General features: G+C 41.8%; 1 protein-coding gene across 1 annotated transcript; it reads left to right on the top strand.

Moving 5' to 3' along the window:
* Positions 1–1,595: 1,595 nt before the first annotated feature.
* On the top strand, positions 1,596–7,325 carry LOC146862605 (zinc finger BED domain-containing protein 5-like). Its single transcript, XM_085643098.1, has 2 exons — positions 1,596–2,901; positions 7,195–7,325. Exons 1-2 carry the CDS (start codon positions 1,596–1,598, stop codon positions 7,323–7,325), a joined length of 1,437 nt encoding a protein of 478 aa, XP_085499224.1.
* The last annotated feature ends 6,739 nt before the right edge of the window (positions 7,326–14,064 follow it).

Here is a 14,064-nt window from a genome sequence, read left to right as displayed (position 1 = left end):
ATTCTTATGCTTTCTACTTGACCTGACTAATACCAGGTCTCTGGGTCTATTGTAGAGCCATTTTTAAAGCTCATAGATAGAGAGCGCTTAACGGTAGAAGTGCGTTATGTCTGCATTTGGAGGGATCCTGTCACGGATTTTTTCAATTGGTAGTACTTGGTAGCATCACAAAAAGTAATTGGATTTTCAGAGGCCGCTCCTAAACAGCTAAACAAGTCAACAGTGATGGCCGCTAAAGTTAACTAGTCTGAGTTAGTCTCTCCAACAATGGTGTAGTAGCGGTAGTCTGCATACATACAAGGTATATAAGATAAATTGCGTACTTACCCGTCAGTCGCGCAATCCCGGTATGACTTTCAGACCTGACTATAAGAGCGTTGTCTGCAGTGCACAGCAGTAGACTCGCAGCTCCTTTGGCAACACCCAGGTTTTAATAATACCCAACACAGAGGTACTCATTCACTGATCATGGAGGAAGGATCGGATGAGCAGGCGCTGGGATACACACCCATGGATGCATGTTGCAGTGAGTTCTCAGCGGGGCTAAGCTGTCTTTAGCAGCCAACAGAAGGGCAGTGGGAAGGGTTCTTGGTGGTAAAGCTTGGAAGATGTGTTACGAGTTACACACAGTTGCATCCTTTGTGACTTCTCAACCTACACCTTGTCACTTTCACTCAACTGAAACAGATATGTGAGAAAATGTTCAAATATCTGTGTGGTACGTGTATTGGCAGAGCAAATCAACTTCCGGAATTATTCCATTTTAGGAGTTTGCACAAAAAGAAATGTCGGCAATATGCTGAGTTTAAATTAAGAAGCCATCGTTATGTAATAATTATTATTCTGGAAGTTGTATTTTTAATTCGTGCACGAGACTAGAGCCCGGCGCAACCATTCCTAAATGTTGTTTTTTTTAGTCAATGTTTTCTCCTAATTGGCTACCAGGGTGGATTGGCTGAGCCGATTGTTATAATAACTTATTACCACTAAGTGGAAACTTAGGTTAAAGCTGAAGTATGAGGGGTTCAGCGCATGTCCTTGAGTGAGTTCCAGATGTGCTTCTGTGATGTGGTCCATGGTTTTCACTCCTGTGGAATAGATTTTGGTGTGATCATAAGCTTGCATGTATCAAGGAAAGCTATTGCGCACCTAGTCTGTGGGTAGAGAGCAGTTTTGAGTGATGCTTGAGGCAAGATGTATTTACAAAAGTGTCTGTTTAATAAAAATGTACATGGTCACCCAATATCTGTTGCAGAAATTAACTATCTTTGGAGAATTCCGCATGGGTTGTAGCAGCACTAACCTTTGTCTCCAGACTAGAGAGACGAGCAAGCGTTATACTAGTACTGTGTGGTTCATATCAGTGTTTAATTAATACACAATGAGTACTAATAATGAATTGGGCAGACGTAACGTTTGTAGTTAAAGCACGTGCTAACCTTAAAATTGGCATCAAGGGCTCTCTGAGTCTGAGAAACCATCCAGTCACAATTTGCTCCTTATAGATACAAACCTTAAATTTCTTTTATAGGTAACTTGCAGGTGCAGCGTCCTTGTGTATGCCTAGTACTGAGTGACAGTGAGATACTGCAGTGATGGACACGTTTTTGAAAAGGAAACAACTGGACTCTGAACAAAATTTGGAGCCGGATGAGAGCCCAAGTATGAGTGGGGATCAAAAGAAAGCAAAGATGGTTAGCTCAAGCAAATTCTCTGGCACAAGGCAATATAGCGAAAGCTATATTTCATTTGGATTTACTGTCACCGGAGATGCAAACAAACCAACTCCACTGTGCGTGGTGTGTGGTGAAAAGCTAGCTAACAGTGCTATGGTCCCAAGCAAACTTAAACGCCATCTCCAAACGAAACACCCTTCGCTTCAAAACAAGAATGCGGACTATTTTGTTCGCCTGCGCGAAAACACGGAGAAACAGGCAACTTTCATGAGAAAAACCACAAAGGTAAATGAAAGAGCTCTTAAAGCTAGCTATCAAGTTGCTGAACTTATAGCCAAGTCAAAAAAGTCGCACACTGTGGCAGAGACATTAATACTTCCCGCCTGCAAAGCTATTGTAGAGGAGATGCTCGGACCTGAAGCAGCTAAGGAAATAGCCAAAGTCCCTCTCTCAGACAACACAATTTCCAGACGTATTAATGACATGTCTGCAGACATCGAAAGTGTGGTTTTGGAAAAGATCCGTATCAGTGAGAAATTTGCATTGCAACTTGACGAGTCTACTGATATCAGTGGACATGCTCAACTCTTGGCCAATGTGCGTTTTGTTGATGGTGATGCAATTAGAGAAAACTTCTTTTTTTGCAAGGCATTGCCAGAAAAAACAACAGGAGAAGAAATTTTTCGGGTCACATCAGAATACCTTGAACAAGGAGGACTTAAGTGGGAAAACTGCACAAGTGTCTGCACCGATGGAGCTGCAGCCATGGTCGGGCGCACCAAAGGCTTTGTAAGCAGAGTGAAGGAAAGAAATCCAGATGTGATTGTTACGCATTGTTTTTTACACCGTGAGGCCCTCGAAGCCAAGACTTTACCAGCAGACCTAGTTCATGTGTTGGATGATGTTGTGTGCATGGTAAACTTTGTAAAGTCACGACCCCTGAAAAGTCGCATATTTGCAGCTTTGTGTGAGGAGATGGGAGCGAAGCATAAAACCTTGCTGTTTCATACGGAGGTCCGGTGGTTGTCGCGTGGCAAGGTCTTGGTTCGTGTGTATGAGCTGCGGGAGGAACTTAAAGTGTTTCTGACAAATGAGAGGCCAGATTACGCAAAGCTGCTTGCAAGTGATGAGTGGTGTGCAAGGCTGGCATACCTGGCAGATATATTTCATCATCTGAATGAACTGAACACACGAATGCAAGGCCGAAATGAAAACCTGCTTACAAGTACAGATAAAATAAATGGATTCCGTTCAAAGGTGCAACTCTGGCATCAACACGTGGAAAGTGGCAATCTTGAAATGTTCACACTCACCAAGCAATGGCAAGGTGGTCACACTGCTGCACTGTGTGAGATAATAGTTAAACATTCAAAAACTCTCGAGGAGAGGTTGTCATTTTATTTCTCTTCAGTCTCCACTGAATGCCTTGACTGGGTTAGGGACCCTTATAGCTCAGCATCAGTTGGTGGAAAGGACATGACTTTACAGGAGCAGGAGGAACTAACTGAACTGAGGCAAAATCGTGGATTCAAGCTAAGATTTGCTGATCTACCTTTGGATAGTTTTTGGTTGGATACTGCCAAGGAGTTCCCCCTTCTGGCAAACAAAGCTATTTTGACATTGCTCCCATTTTCCACTACATATCTGTGTGAGATGAGCTTTTCAAGCATGATTGCTATAAAAACTAAATACAGAGAGAGACTGAGAGCTGTTGACGAAGAGCTACGTGTGTGTCTTTCTTCGATTCCAGCTTTGTGTTCAGCCAAACAGGCCCAGGTTGCGCACTGATCAATAAGTATTTTATAATTTTTCATATTTCTGTTTACTTACTATTTCATAATAAAGTAATTATAAAATACTTTCTTTGTGTTTATTTGATTCCTATTCAAGATAATTACTTTATATATAGTCAATATAGGCACAGAGTGAAATTTTTTAACATTTTCTAATGGTGGTGTGCCTCGTGATTTTTTTCATGAAACAAGTGTGCCTTTGCCCAAAAAAGGTTGAAAAACACTGCAGTAGTGTGCCAGGAGACGTGTTTGCAAAGTGGTGGACCAGGGAGCGTGGCCTCCAAAAACCTCTTAGCAATCCCACTGTGTGCAACTTACTGGAGACAACAGGAGGGGTAGTTGGCCCACAAGGACGTCCCTCTGGTTCTGATTCTGTATAATCATCTCTGGGCCATGTTCAAAGTGGGTATGACATGGTTCCTAAGGTAATCCCCTTTTTTAACAGTGCTGTTAAAGCCTAGCCTAGCCTAGCAGTATATTCCATATTATACACTTTAAAAACCAACACAAGCTATACCACACCCTCACGTAGCCTTTAACAGACAGGGTTAACCTCTGACTCAGTATACTCAAGATTGGACTACCAGAGGCAGGTTTCCTCCACTTAGGATGGAGCGACCCCTGCATATATCAATTCTGAAAACAGGTTGTAAACACCATTTTTAACAATGACAGGGGAATACATATTCCTAGAATCTAAATTAGCACTACAGAGCTGGGTGCAACTAATACCAGTGGCTTGCCGGAAGTTGGTGGCATTGTCCCTCCTTCTGGAAAAAATGTTGTGGCAGCACTGGGGAAGGAATTGGGCACTGATAAATTAAATGTTTCTTGGAACCTTGTAACTTTTAATATACTGTATACTATAATGAACAATTGCAAATATATGCTGACTTGCAACCTGTATCCTCCAGACCGAAAGATGTGCGGAGCCCGCTTTGCTACTGAAACAGCCCGCAACTGCACTCGGTAGACACTACAGGGTCTACATCTTCACTACTCCAGGTAATGTGTTATTCATTAAGTACAAGATAGTGATTGTGTTACTGAAGACATAAGATGTCATGCTGCTCGCTGTGCAGTCACACAGAACTGTAGATTAAATTTAATTTCACTAAGTAAACAATTTCTGTATATGTGTACGAATATTTGTGATGGTTCATGGAGAACCTCATAAAGTGTGCTTACCATCATCAAACATGCACCACATTTGATAGTTTGTAGGTGTTTCTATGAAAACTAATAATAAATAAGTTCCTTCAGCCAAAACTCTTAGGGCTACACATATTAAGGGAATCGGCCCATTTGCAAATGCTAAAAAGGCATTTTACAGTATCAAAACTCATGTTGCGATTCAGTAACCTGTTACCGAATAGCAAAATGGGTTTGCCATTCGCTATTAGGAAGGTACGTGTTAAGGGCGTCCCTTCCTAATACCGAATCGCATCAGTATGTAGGAATGTTTTGTGACCGAAATGCGGTCACAAAACATTTGTCAGTCAGTTAAATAATCTTTAATTCGGTCATAGACCCTAAAAGATACATACTTACAGACAATATCATTACCTGTATTTACAACACTTAAAAATAGGAACACAGAACACTTATCATTCAATATATAAAAATTGGATTTATACTTTCTCCAGAAGAAGAGAACATGGGACTCATTCTCGTCCTTAGCCCCACAGGCCGGACATTCTACTGACTTGTTGGCCGACCACTTATAGGAGAAAACCCTAAGCGGGAATGTGCCATATCTAAATTGCAGATAAAGTTTTCTCGCTGCACTGGGTAGAATCTCATCTAGGAACGGCTCCACTCCATATTCGTCTTTTATATTAAAAAAGTGGAGGGTAAGTGAGCCCAAGCCAGAATTGCTGAGGGTATCCGTGATTCTATTCATGCGATACAAATTGACCAAATCAGCACGCGACAGCTCAGCACAGGCTACTGCAGGATTGGACCAAAGACCTGATAACCCCAGTCTTGTACTTTCTTTTTTTATAAAAGCAAACCAGGGCAATTTCTCAGTCCCAGGAAGGCCCAGTAACTCTTCAGTTTCAGCTCTAAAATGTGTCAGCTCGGGGGTACCCCAAAGTCTGCACCAATAGGTTAGGGGCCGTAGAGCCACTTCTTCTTCTATGGGTCTAATACCCATGTCCATTCTCAATTTCTCATGGGAATAAGAGGGGTACTGGATGGAAGGGCCAGCAAAGATCTTAAGAATGGATTTTCAGTCTTACTGATACCTTCTACCGAGGAATGTCCCCACAGTTCCGCCCCATATAAAATTGCTGCCCGTGCTTGTACTTTATATATTTCTATAATGGAAGCAACTGGCTTAGAGGTGGATTCCCTGTGGAGTTTTAAAATACCACCAGTGGTCTGTGCAAGTCTGAGTTTAGCCTTAGGCAGTTGTGGGTCCCAATCCATTCTATCGGTGAAGGTGATACCCAAGTATTCAAATACAGTTACCCTGTCCAAAGCTATGGGAGGGATTGGCACATCTGGTCTTTGGTTGATTGCAGACCATAAACTTAGTCTTTTGTGTATTAATCTCCAACCCCCTTTTATAACAAAAATTGACAAAGCTGTCCAGGGCACGTTGGATTCCCATTGGCGATTTTGACACTAGGAGAGTATCGTCAGCAAACATTAATGCCACCACCTGATCGTTTTTTAGCTTTGGGGCATCGATATCTTTGACCCCCTTGAGGTGGGCAATCAGTGCATTGATGAAAAGACAGAATAGGGTGGGTGCCAAGACACACCCCTGTCTTACTCCTCTATTGACTGGGAATTTAGATGTTAAGCCTCCCCATTTACCACTCCTCACTTGGGCAAAGTTATTTGAGTGAAGTCTCCTAATGATGTTAAGGAGATATGCAGGGATCCCCATATCCTCCAATACTGCCCATGGTATTTGACGGGGTACCAAGTCGAAGGCAGTTTTAAGGTCAACAAAAATTAAGTAGAAGCTGCCACCCTCTACTCTCACAGTTTTACAGTACAAAAGTTAGAGCCTTAGTAACTGGTCGACCGTGGATATCTTTTCCCTAAATACAGCCTGAAAGGGGCTCAGGATCTGTTGTTCGTCCAGATCTGAAGCCTATCGAGAATGATATGTGCACATAGTTTTTGACTTACATCGATCAGGCTGATTGCATTTTACCACCTACGTCAAGTAGGGGGTAACCCATTTGCAAATGGGAAGGGGTCCCTAAGGTGTTTGTGAATGTTTGTACAGCAATTTTTAAGAGCATGCAGTGGTCCCACGGACAACTGCATACTCTTTTAAAATGAGAAGAAAACTTTTCATCTTTGTTTTTTTAATGCATCCCATTTTCCTTTAAAATAAGGGCTGCATTTAAAAAAAACAGATTACTTTAAATAAAAGTAATCACGGACATGGTGGTCTTCTGACCCCAGCAGGCCACCACCTCCATGATTTTAGCGATTCTTAGGGGGTCGCAAATTGCGATCTACCTCATTAACATTTGTGACCCCTAGGAATCACTATATGAAACGCTTTGAGTTTCATACATTGTAAACTGAGATTACCTAATGGCGATTCTCAGAAATTCGCAATTAGGTATTTGCAATTTTCAATTTTGAGCCATTTAGCCCTTAGTTTTGAGGCATTGAAGAGTAAAACTTTACCAACATTTCTAAAATAAGCGATCAGTTCTTTTGCTGAACGTTATACATTTTTCATACATTTCTAGCTGTGTATGCCTATGGATGTAATGCAATTCAGAAATGGAGGATGCAAGATCACACTCTAGGGAGAGCAGTTCTAGAAACAAATATACAAAAACAGATGGCAGCTACAATCCAGGAACTCAGTCATGAATAAGAAAATCATCCATTTACCATGTGTGCAGTGAAAGGAATTAAATGAGGCAGTATCACACCAGAGTCCTCATTTGCCCCTGAAGTGATCTGAGTACTGTTTATATTTTGAAAACCTAGAATAAAAAGCTTTTGTGTTGTGCAGAGTGCAGCACATAAGGAAAAAAAGAAGGGAAGCATGGTTTCCAGGCACAACACACACAAAATCTAAAGATCATCACGATAAATACACTACCACAGTGGAGCCAAAACAGAAGGTAACCCTTGACGTAAGGGATCTTATCAACAGGCATTTGGGATCTGTATTCACATCCTTGATAATGTCTGTGAGTGCAATGCATCTGTAATCGAACATGCAGAGAAGAGAGGATAAGTCAAAAAATTCACGAGATCATCCACATGCTCCAAAGAAGCTATTTGGTAAGTGTTTGTGAAGAGATTAAATAAAAAACTTTGAAACTGCATGCACATGCAATGTAGTGAGTCACAACATTATGAACGTAACTTAAGCAGTGGGGTAGTGGAGTGTGGGGTCACATGGTTCACCGTTGAATTGTGTTTAGCCATAAAGCAAAGCTTTAAGTAAATGTCATATTGCCCTTGTGAATGAACAGAAGGTAGTTATGTAGGATAGCTGTATGTGGAAAATTAAGATAAAGTAACATGAGGTAAGGAATGAAGTACACTTTATTTGCCTTTCCTTTTTATGTCACTCAAAAGTTGTAGAGTACAACTAAAGTTTGTATGAGGAACAAAGGAAATGTGTAAACACTGGGGGAGCTATTCACAAAGGCAAATATACATGTGGATAAATCTACATATGTAAGTTTACACTTAAGCTTTGTAGTAAAGTTGCTACAATGTGTAGGCTTACTACTCCTGGGTGTGGAGTCTAGTTTATGGGTGTCAAATTACTGCTTGCAATTTTTGAGCCAAAGGCTGAGCTCTCTACCACCTGGGCAGAGACATTCTACGGCAACATATAGGACAAAGTTTACCATTTTATTAAGGCTTAAATAGAATTAGTAGAAATATGTGAGTGTAAATATTAATTAAAATTAATGTCAAATTTTATTTAGCTGTAGACCAAATGTTTAAAATGCTGCACCATTATTAACTTAGTTTTATTCACATATTTAAATATCAATATTTTCATACATAAAATATATTACATTTAATAAAAAGTATTGTCCTTTAAGATTTAAATACAAAAAATCCCACATATATTATACATTTTACATTTATTTGGTATGTAATACAAAATATTAACATGTATGTATAGAATTAATTTAAATTAATTTAATTATTAAAAAATAGTTACATTAATTTTACATTTAGAAAAGATTATTAACACATTTTATAATGAACTAATAATCATAATTTATTCATATATAATTTGCTTACCATTAAACTAAATGTATGTGTAGGTTTGAAAAGTTAAAATATGAAAATGTAACTTAACATTAGTTCCTATGGGATTGTATTTTAAGTCTCTACCTCTATTATTTTCTATGGGGGGAGTTGCAGTATTAATGGTTGGCTATGCATGGTGTTGAACCCAGTACAACTCTACATTTCCAACTATTTCAGGTCTTTGTTTGAATTTAGTAACTATAGATGTTCAGTTTGTGAATAGCAATGGGCTTACTCTTTTGTGAGTGGTGTATGCACTTCCCTAAAGCCCTCTCTAACCTAACTTTTTCTCTGTATCCAGCTGAAGCACCACCACTGGTATATTAACTGCAAATAAATCCAAGACTTCCCCCACATAATGTGTATTCGTCCCTAACTGTCACTCAGCTACAAAACCATTGTGATCTGGATGGATTAACCCTGAAACACTTTGATTAAATCTATTAGGTAATAGCTTTGTGATGATTTTATAATCAGTGTTTAATAATGTGATCGGGTGATATGAATTGGATCCTCAGCATTCTTCCCCTTCTTTAAAAAGCTCACCACATTCCCCTTGAAAAATGAAGCCGGTATAGGACCACCTTGTAGTATTGTGTTGGGAACTAGATTTTATGTCTAGATCTATTTATAGTGATTTATTATGATTTCTCCCACTTTCTACGGATCCTTATTCCTGATTCCTGAGACTGGATATTTCAGTGCAGCAATCCTATTGTTGACAGCTTGTTCACGTGCCAGCCAGGTTAAGAATCTTCTAGTAAAATTGCTCTCTTCATAGACTTTTTGCCTCTAGGGTATGGACACCATTAAGGTGATAATCTACCTTATTTTTGGAAGTGCAGTGTTGTTTGGGCCAAGAAGATGCCACGCATTGAAGGAAGTTTTCATGCTTTTGGGTGGCACCCAGTATCTCATTGGACGCAGTTGTCGCCCACTTGTCACTAGCCCCGGGCAGAGACCTCTGCTCCGCCTGCGGAGTGTGCATAGATTTGCCTCCTACGCATTCCGTGGAGAATGCGGAGAAGGCAAATTTTGGCCACGGAGTTTGTTCGTACCTCCGCGTCCCTCTGCATAGCCCCCCTATGCCCACGACGCCCAGTCTTACTTGTCACCCTAGAACACTGAATAAATATGCTATAGCTGCATAGTCTCTCCAACCTGCTGTCTAAAACTACAAGGAGAAGAAAGACTGCCCTGCTTTAATCTGGATTTGCACCCTAAGGCCTGCACTCTGGCTGACTGCGCCTGCTTTACAATCTTGTACTACTGCCCTGAGAACTGTAGCTTTCTTCAAGAATGATTAAGAAGTGGACTCCCTGCAAGTTACAGGTTAACAGAACCCACCTGCTTCATCACCACCAAGAGACCCCATTCTGTGAACTTTTAAGGATTTGGCCAGGTGCTTTGTGTGATTTGTAGTCCAGACATCCAAGAGACCATCTAGGAGATTTCAGGCCTTTAGATTGGCGTTTTGGACATTTGGAACTTGCAGAGATACCTTCAGAAAGCACCTCCTGAAGTTTAGAGAAGTTTGAAGAACTTTTGTGAAAAAGCTCCAGGAGGTGACCAACCGGACATCAGGGTCAAGCCAACTACCTACAACCTAGACCAGGCCAGGAGTACAGGGTCATCCAGCTTAGGGTGCTAGAGCTTCAGACATCCAGGATTTCAGTGTGACCTTACAGTAAGTCAAGCCTGTGAACCCTCAGCGAATCCAGCCTGCTGTGGAGGGTCGATTATTGTTGGAAGAAAAAACTCCAGAAAAGCTTCTATGTTTGAAGTAAAAATGTTGACAGAGGCCTCCATTGCAGTTGGCTTCAAACTTTGACTTTGTCCTGGTTAAGGGAGAGCAGATGTCCCAAAGTGACGCTGTAGGATTTTAAACACTAGAAATTATTAATTCTTTAAAAATTCATATCTCTGGTTCCCTACATTGGGTCTTTGTCATTCTGGTGTCAATTTGTTCATACGAATAAACCATATTTTTATAAGTTGGTGTTGTATTTTCATTTTTTTCACTATGTACTGGGCCTACGCTCCTGTACATGTACAAGGCAAGCAGGAAACTGGAGGCCAGTCAGGAGTGCATGAAGAACTGGTATGATCAAAAGGCTTGAGAGAGTATACTCCAGGACAATTGGTATGGGTGTTGGAGCCTGTAGCTCCTAGGGCTGTCCATGACCAGTGGACTAGGCCCTATCCAATCATTGAAAAGAAGGGTGATGTTACCTACTTGGTAGACCTTAACACCCCAAGAAACCCTCATAGGGTCCTGCATGTCAATAGATTGAAACCCTACAATGGCGGGGCAGACATGACCATGTTACAGGTCACAGATGAATGAGAAGAGGAGGTGACTGAGCCAGTGCCCAACCTCCTCTTCCACAATGTGCAAGATGGGTCAGTGGATGGAGTTGTACTCTCTCCTAAATTGACAGAGCAACAGCACAGAGACTGCAAGCTGGCGCTGGAGCAGTTTGCTGGTTTGTTCTCTCTGACCCCTGGTATCACCATCTGGTGTATACAAGAAATTGACACTGGTGATGCCTACCTATCAAAAGCAAGTTGTATACGTTGTCTTACTAGGTCAGAGCCAGCATCAAGGTTAAAGTAGCTCATATGCTGGAATTGGGGAGAATTTAACCCTCTGACAGCCCATGGGCCAGTCCAGTGGTGCTGGTACTCAAACCCAACCCTCAGGGGGTAACGAGAGAATCAAGGTTCTGTCTGGAATACAGAGGATTGAATGCCATCACAAAAACTAATGCTTACCCTATACTTAGAACTGATGATCTCATTGCTAGTTTAGGAGATGCAAACTTTACCTTACCTTAGTATGTCTAATTTGACCTAAGGCTGGCCAATTGCCCTCAGTGAAGGAGAGGTCAGCATTCTCTACACCAGAGGGACATTACCAATGTAAAGTAATGCCTTTTGGCTTAAAGAATGTCCCTGCCACCTTCCAAAGGTTGGTGATCAGGGTGCTGTCTGGGCTGAAGCAGTTCAGTGCAGCTTATCTGAATGATACAGCTGTGTACAGTTCCACCTGGGAGGATCACTTGAGCCAACTGAAGGAAGTGTTTTAGGTCCTGCAGCCACCAGGCCTGGCAATTAAGGCAAGTAGGTGCCAAATAGGGCAGAGTTCAATTGTGTACCTGGGCCACATGGTAGAGAGAGGCCATATTGAACCTCGTCAGGCCAAAATGCAAACAATTTTGGATTGCCAGCTCCTCCCACCCAGACATAGGTCAAGACCTTCCTTGGCCTGACTGAATATTATAGAAGATGTATTCAGAACTTTGAGACCATTGTGGCTCCCCTCACAGAACTTACTTCTAAAAAGTGGACTAGGAAAGTCATATGGACTCCAGAGTGTCAGAAGTCCTTCAACACTCTGAAAGAGGCTATGTGTTCAGCACCAGTGTTACTAGCCCTTGACTACACAAGGGATTGAGACACTTTTGGCACAGTTAACTGAGGAGAGCCTTGATCTGCCAGTTGCCATCATTAACATGCAAATTCGCCCCACAGAACAAAGGCGGAGTGCCATTGAGAGGGAAACCTTTGCTGTGGTTTGGTCCCTGAAAAAGCTGAGACAATACCTATTTGGTACTAACTTCTGTGTTAAAACTGACTAAATACATCTCTGATGGCTCATGCAGGTGAGGGGGGAGAATCCAAAGCTATTGAGGTGGTCCACTTCTCTACAGGGGATGGACTTCACAGTGGAACACAGACAGGGGACTGCTCATGTCAATGCGGGTGGACTCTCAAGGTTTTCCCACATAGTTGATGTGGACTACCGTGGTGTATGTTAGTTACCCATCACCTTTAGTTTGAGGGGGGCATGTAAGAAAGTTATCTTTTTGCCCCGATCACCCCCATTTTTTTGACTGATACTATTGGTAACTGACTCTGACTGTGCATTGGTCTCTGCTAAACAGATATAAGATAATTAGATATAATTGCAGTGGACAATGACAGACACCTTTAAGTCCCTAGTATATAATAAGACAAGGGGGATGCAAACTACCTATAAGTCCCCAGTATATAATAGGGAAAGAAGGTTTAGAGGCCCAGTAGATTTCCTGCACTGGAGTGTGCAATGTAGTGTTGCCTGCTGTCATTTTTAAAGGCAGCCCCGCTTTGCAGCCTGTCTTTAAGAGTAAATGATATGCAATTTCGACTTTGGAATTTAATGTACTTCCAAGATGGTAATCTGCCTTAGTTTTACATATAAGCACCCCTAAGGTGTCCACTAGGTGCCCAAGGGGTGGGATGACACATAACTATACGTAGGGACATTATAAAATTTGTTTTATATTCCCTGGTGAGGGTAACACTGTAATACAGTGTATATGTTGATAGAAGTGAGGTAAAATAAGATTTCAAGGACTTAAATGATTGATAACGATAATTCCAACAACTTGCCACTGTTGAATTTATCATAACTAATACAAAAAAGAAGTGATAGGACGTTCTTTTCTGTGAGCCAAAATCCAGCCTTCTAGCAGCCTCTCCTGATTGGTCAGCCTTAACATGCTTAGCCAAACTGCTTTGATGAGGTGATAAGTGGCCTGCCTAGAGACATAGGTTATCTGATGGGGAGGAGCTCTGCAGCTGGTGGGAACAGGCCAGGAAGGGGGCTGGGTGAATCAAATTGGACTTTAAGGATAGAAGGACAGTAAAGAATGTCAGCAAGGCCGATCCCTCTTCCTGTACCTCACAGCCAGATAGCAGCCTCAGAAATTGAATTTTCAGGAGGACTGGAAGGGGAGAGTTAATGGAAACGAGCCACACCAGAGTTACAATCAAAATGCTAAAGGAGTTGCACATCCCTATTTTTACATAAATAAGCAACAGCAACACAATTATCAATAAACACATAACCATTAAAAGAAGAAACTGGGCAGCGGTTGGCAGGGCAGTACGTCTCGCATATCTTCGAACAACAGGGGCCAGTGTGGTTTTATGGCTATATCCATCCCAACTCCCCCTCTGATGGATCTTCAATGTATTTGGTAGTGTATTACCAAGGTCTTGCTCCATTGTTTTTCCTGCAGTGTGTAGCTGGGTGGCATCCCAGGCCACAGAGGTGACCTGTGCACCCCCAAAGTACAACCACAGATCTCCTTTCCCCGCTATAACCTGTCAGACCCACTTGCTGATCAAAAACGAAACCTCCCAGGTCAGTTAGCATCATCTGGGCAGTTTGGAGTCCCCTCATCACCACCTGACCGTGTTCCAGGGGTCCCAGTCTGTGGGGGAGTGTCAGACCCCTCAGCCATCCGCAGAGGGTCAGCAGCTTCTCTAGCAATAATCCCCAT

This window comes from Triturus cristatus, chromosome 2_2 (assembly GCF_964204655.1).
Source record: "Triturus cristatus chromosome 2_2, aTriCri1.1, whole genome shotgun sequence".
Taxonomy (NCBI): domain Eukaryota; kingdom Metazoa; phylum Chordata; class Amphibia; order Caudata; family Salamandridae; genus Triturus; species Triturus cristatus.
Note: the sequence above shows the minus strand (reverse complement) of the source record. Positions and strands in the feature narration are given on the sequence as shown.

Excerpts from the sequence above, each read along its gene's own strand:
- LOC146862605 (XM_085643098.1), top strand. The coding sequence starts at position 1,596 with ATGGACACGTTTTTGAAAAGGAAACAACTGGACTCTGAACAAAATTTG. Across the intron at positions 2,902-7,194 it reads AAATGAAAACCTGCTTACAA|CTGTGTATGCCTATGGATGT; the intron begins GTACAGATAAAA and ends ATACATTTCTAG.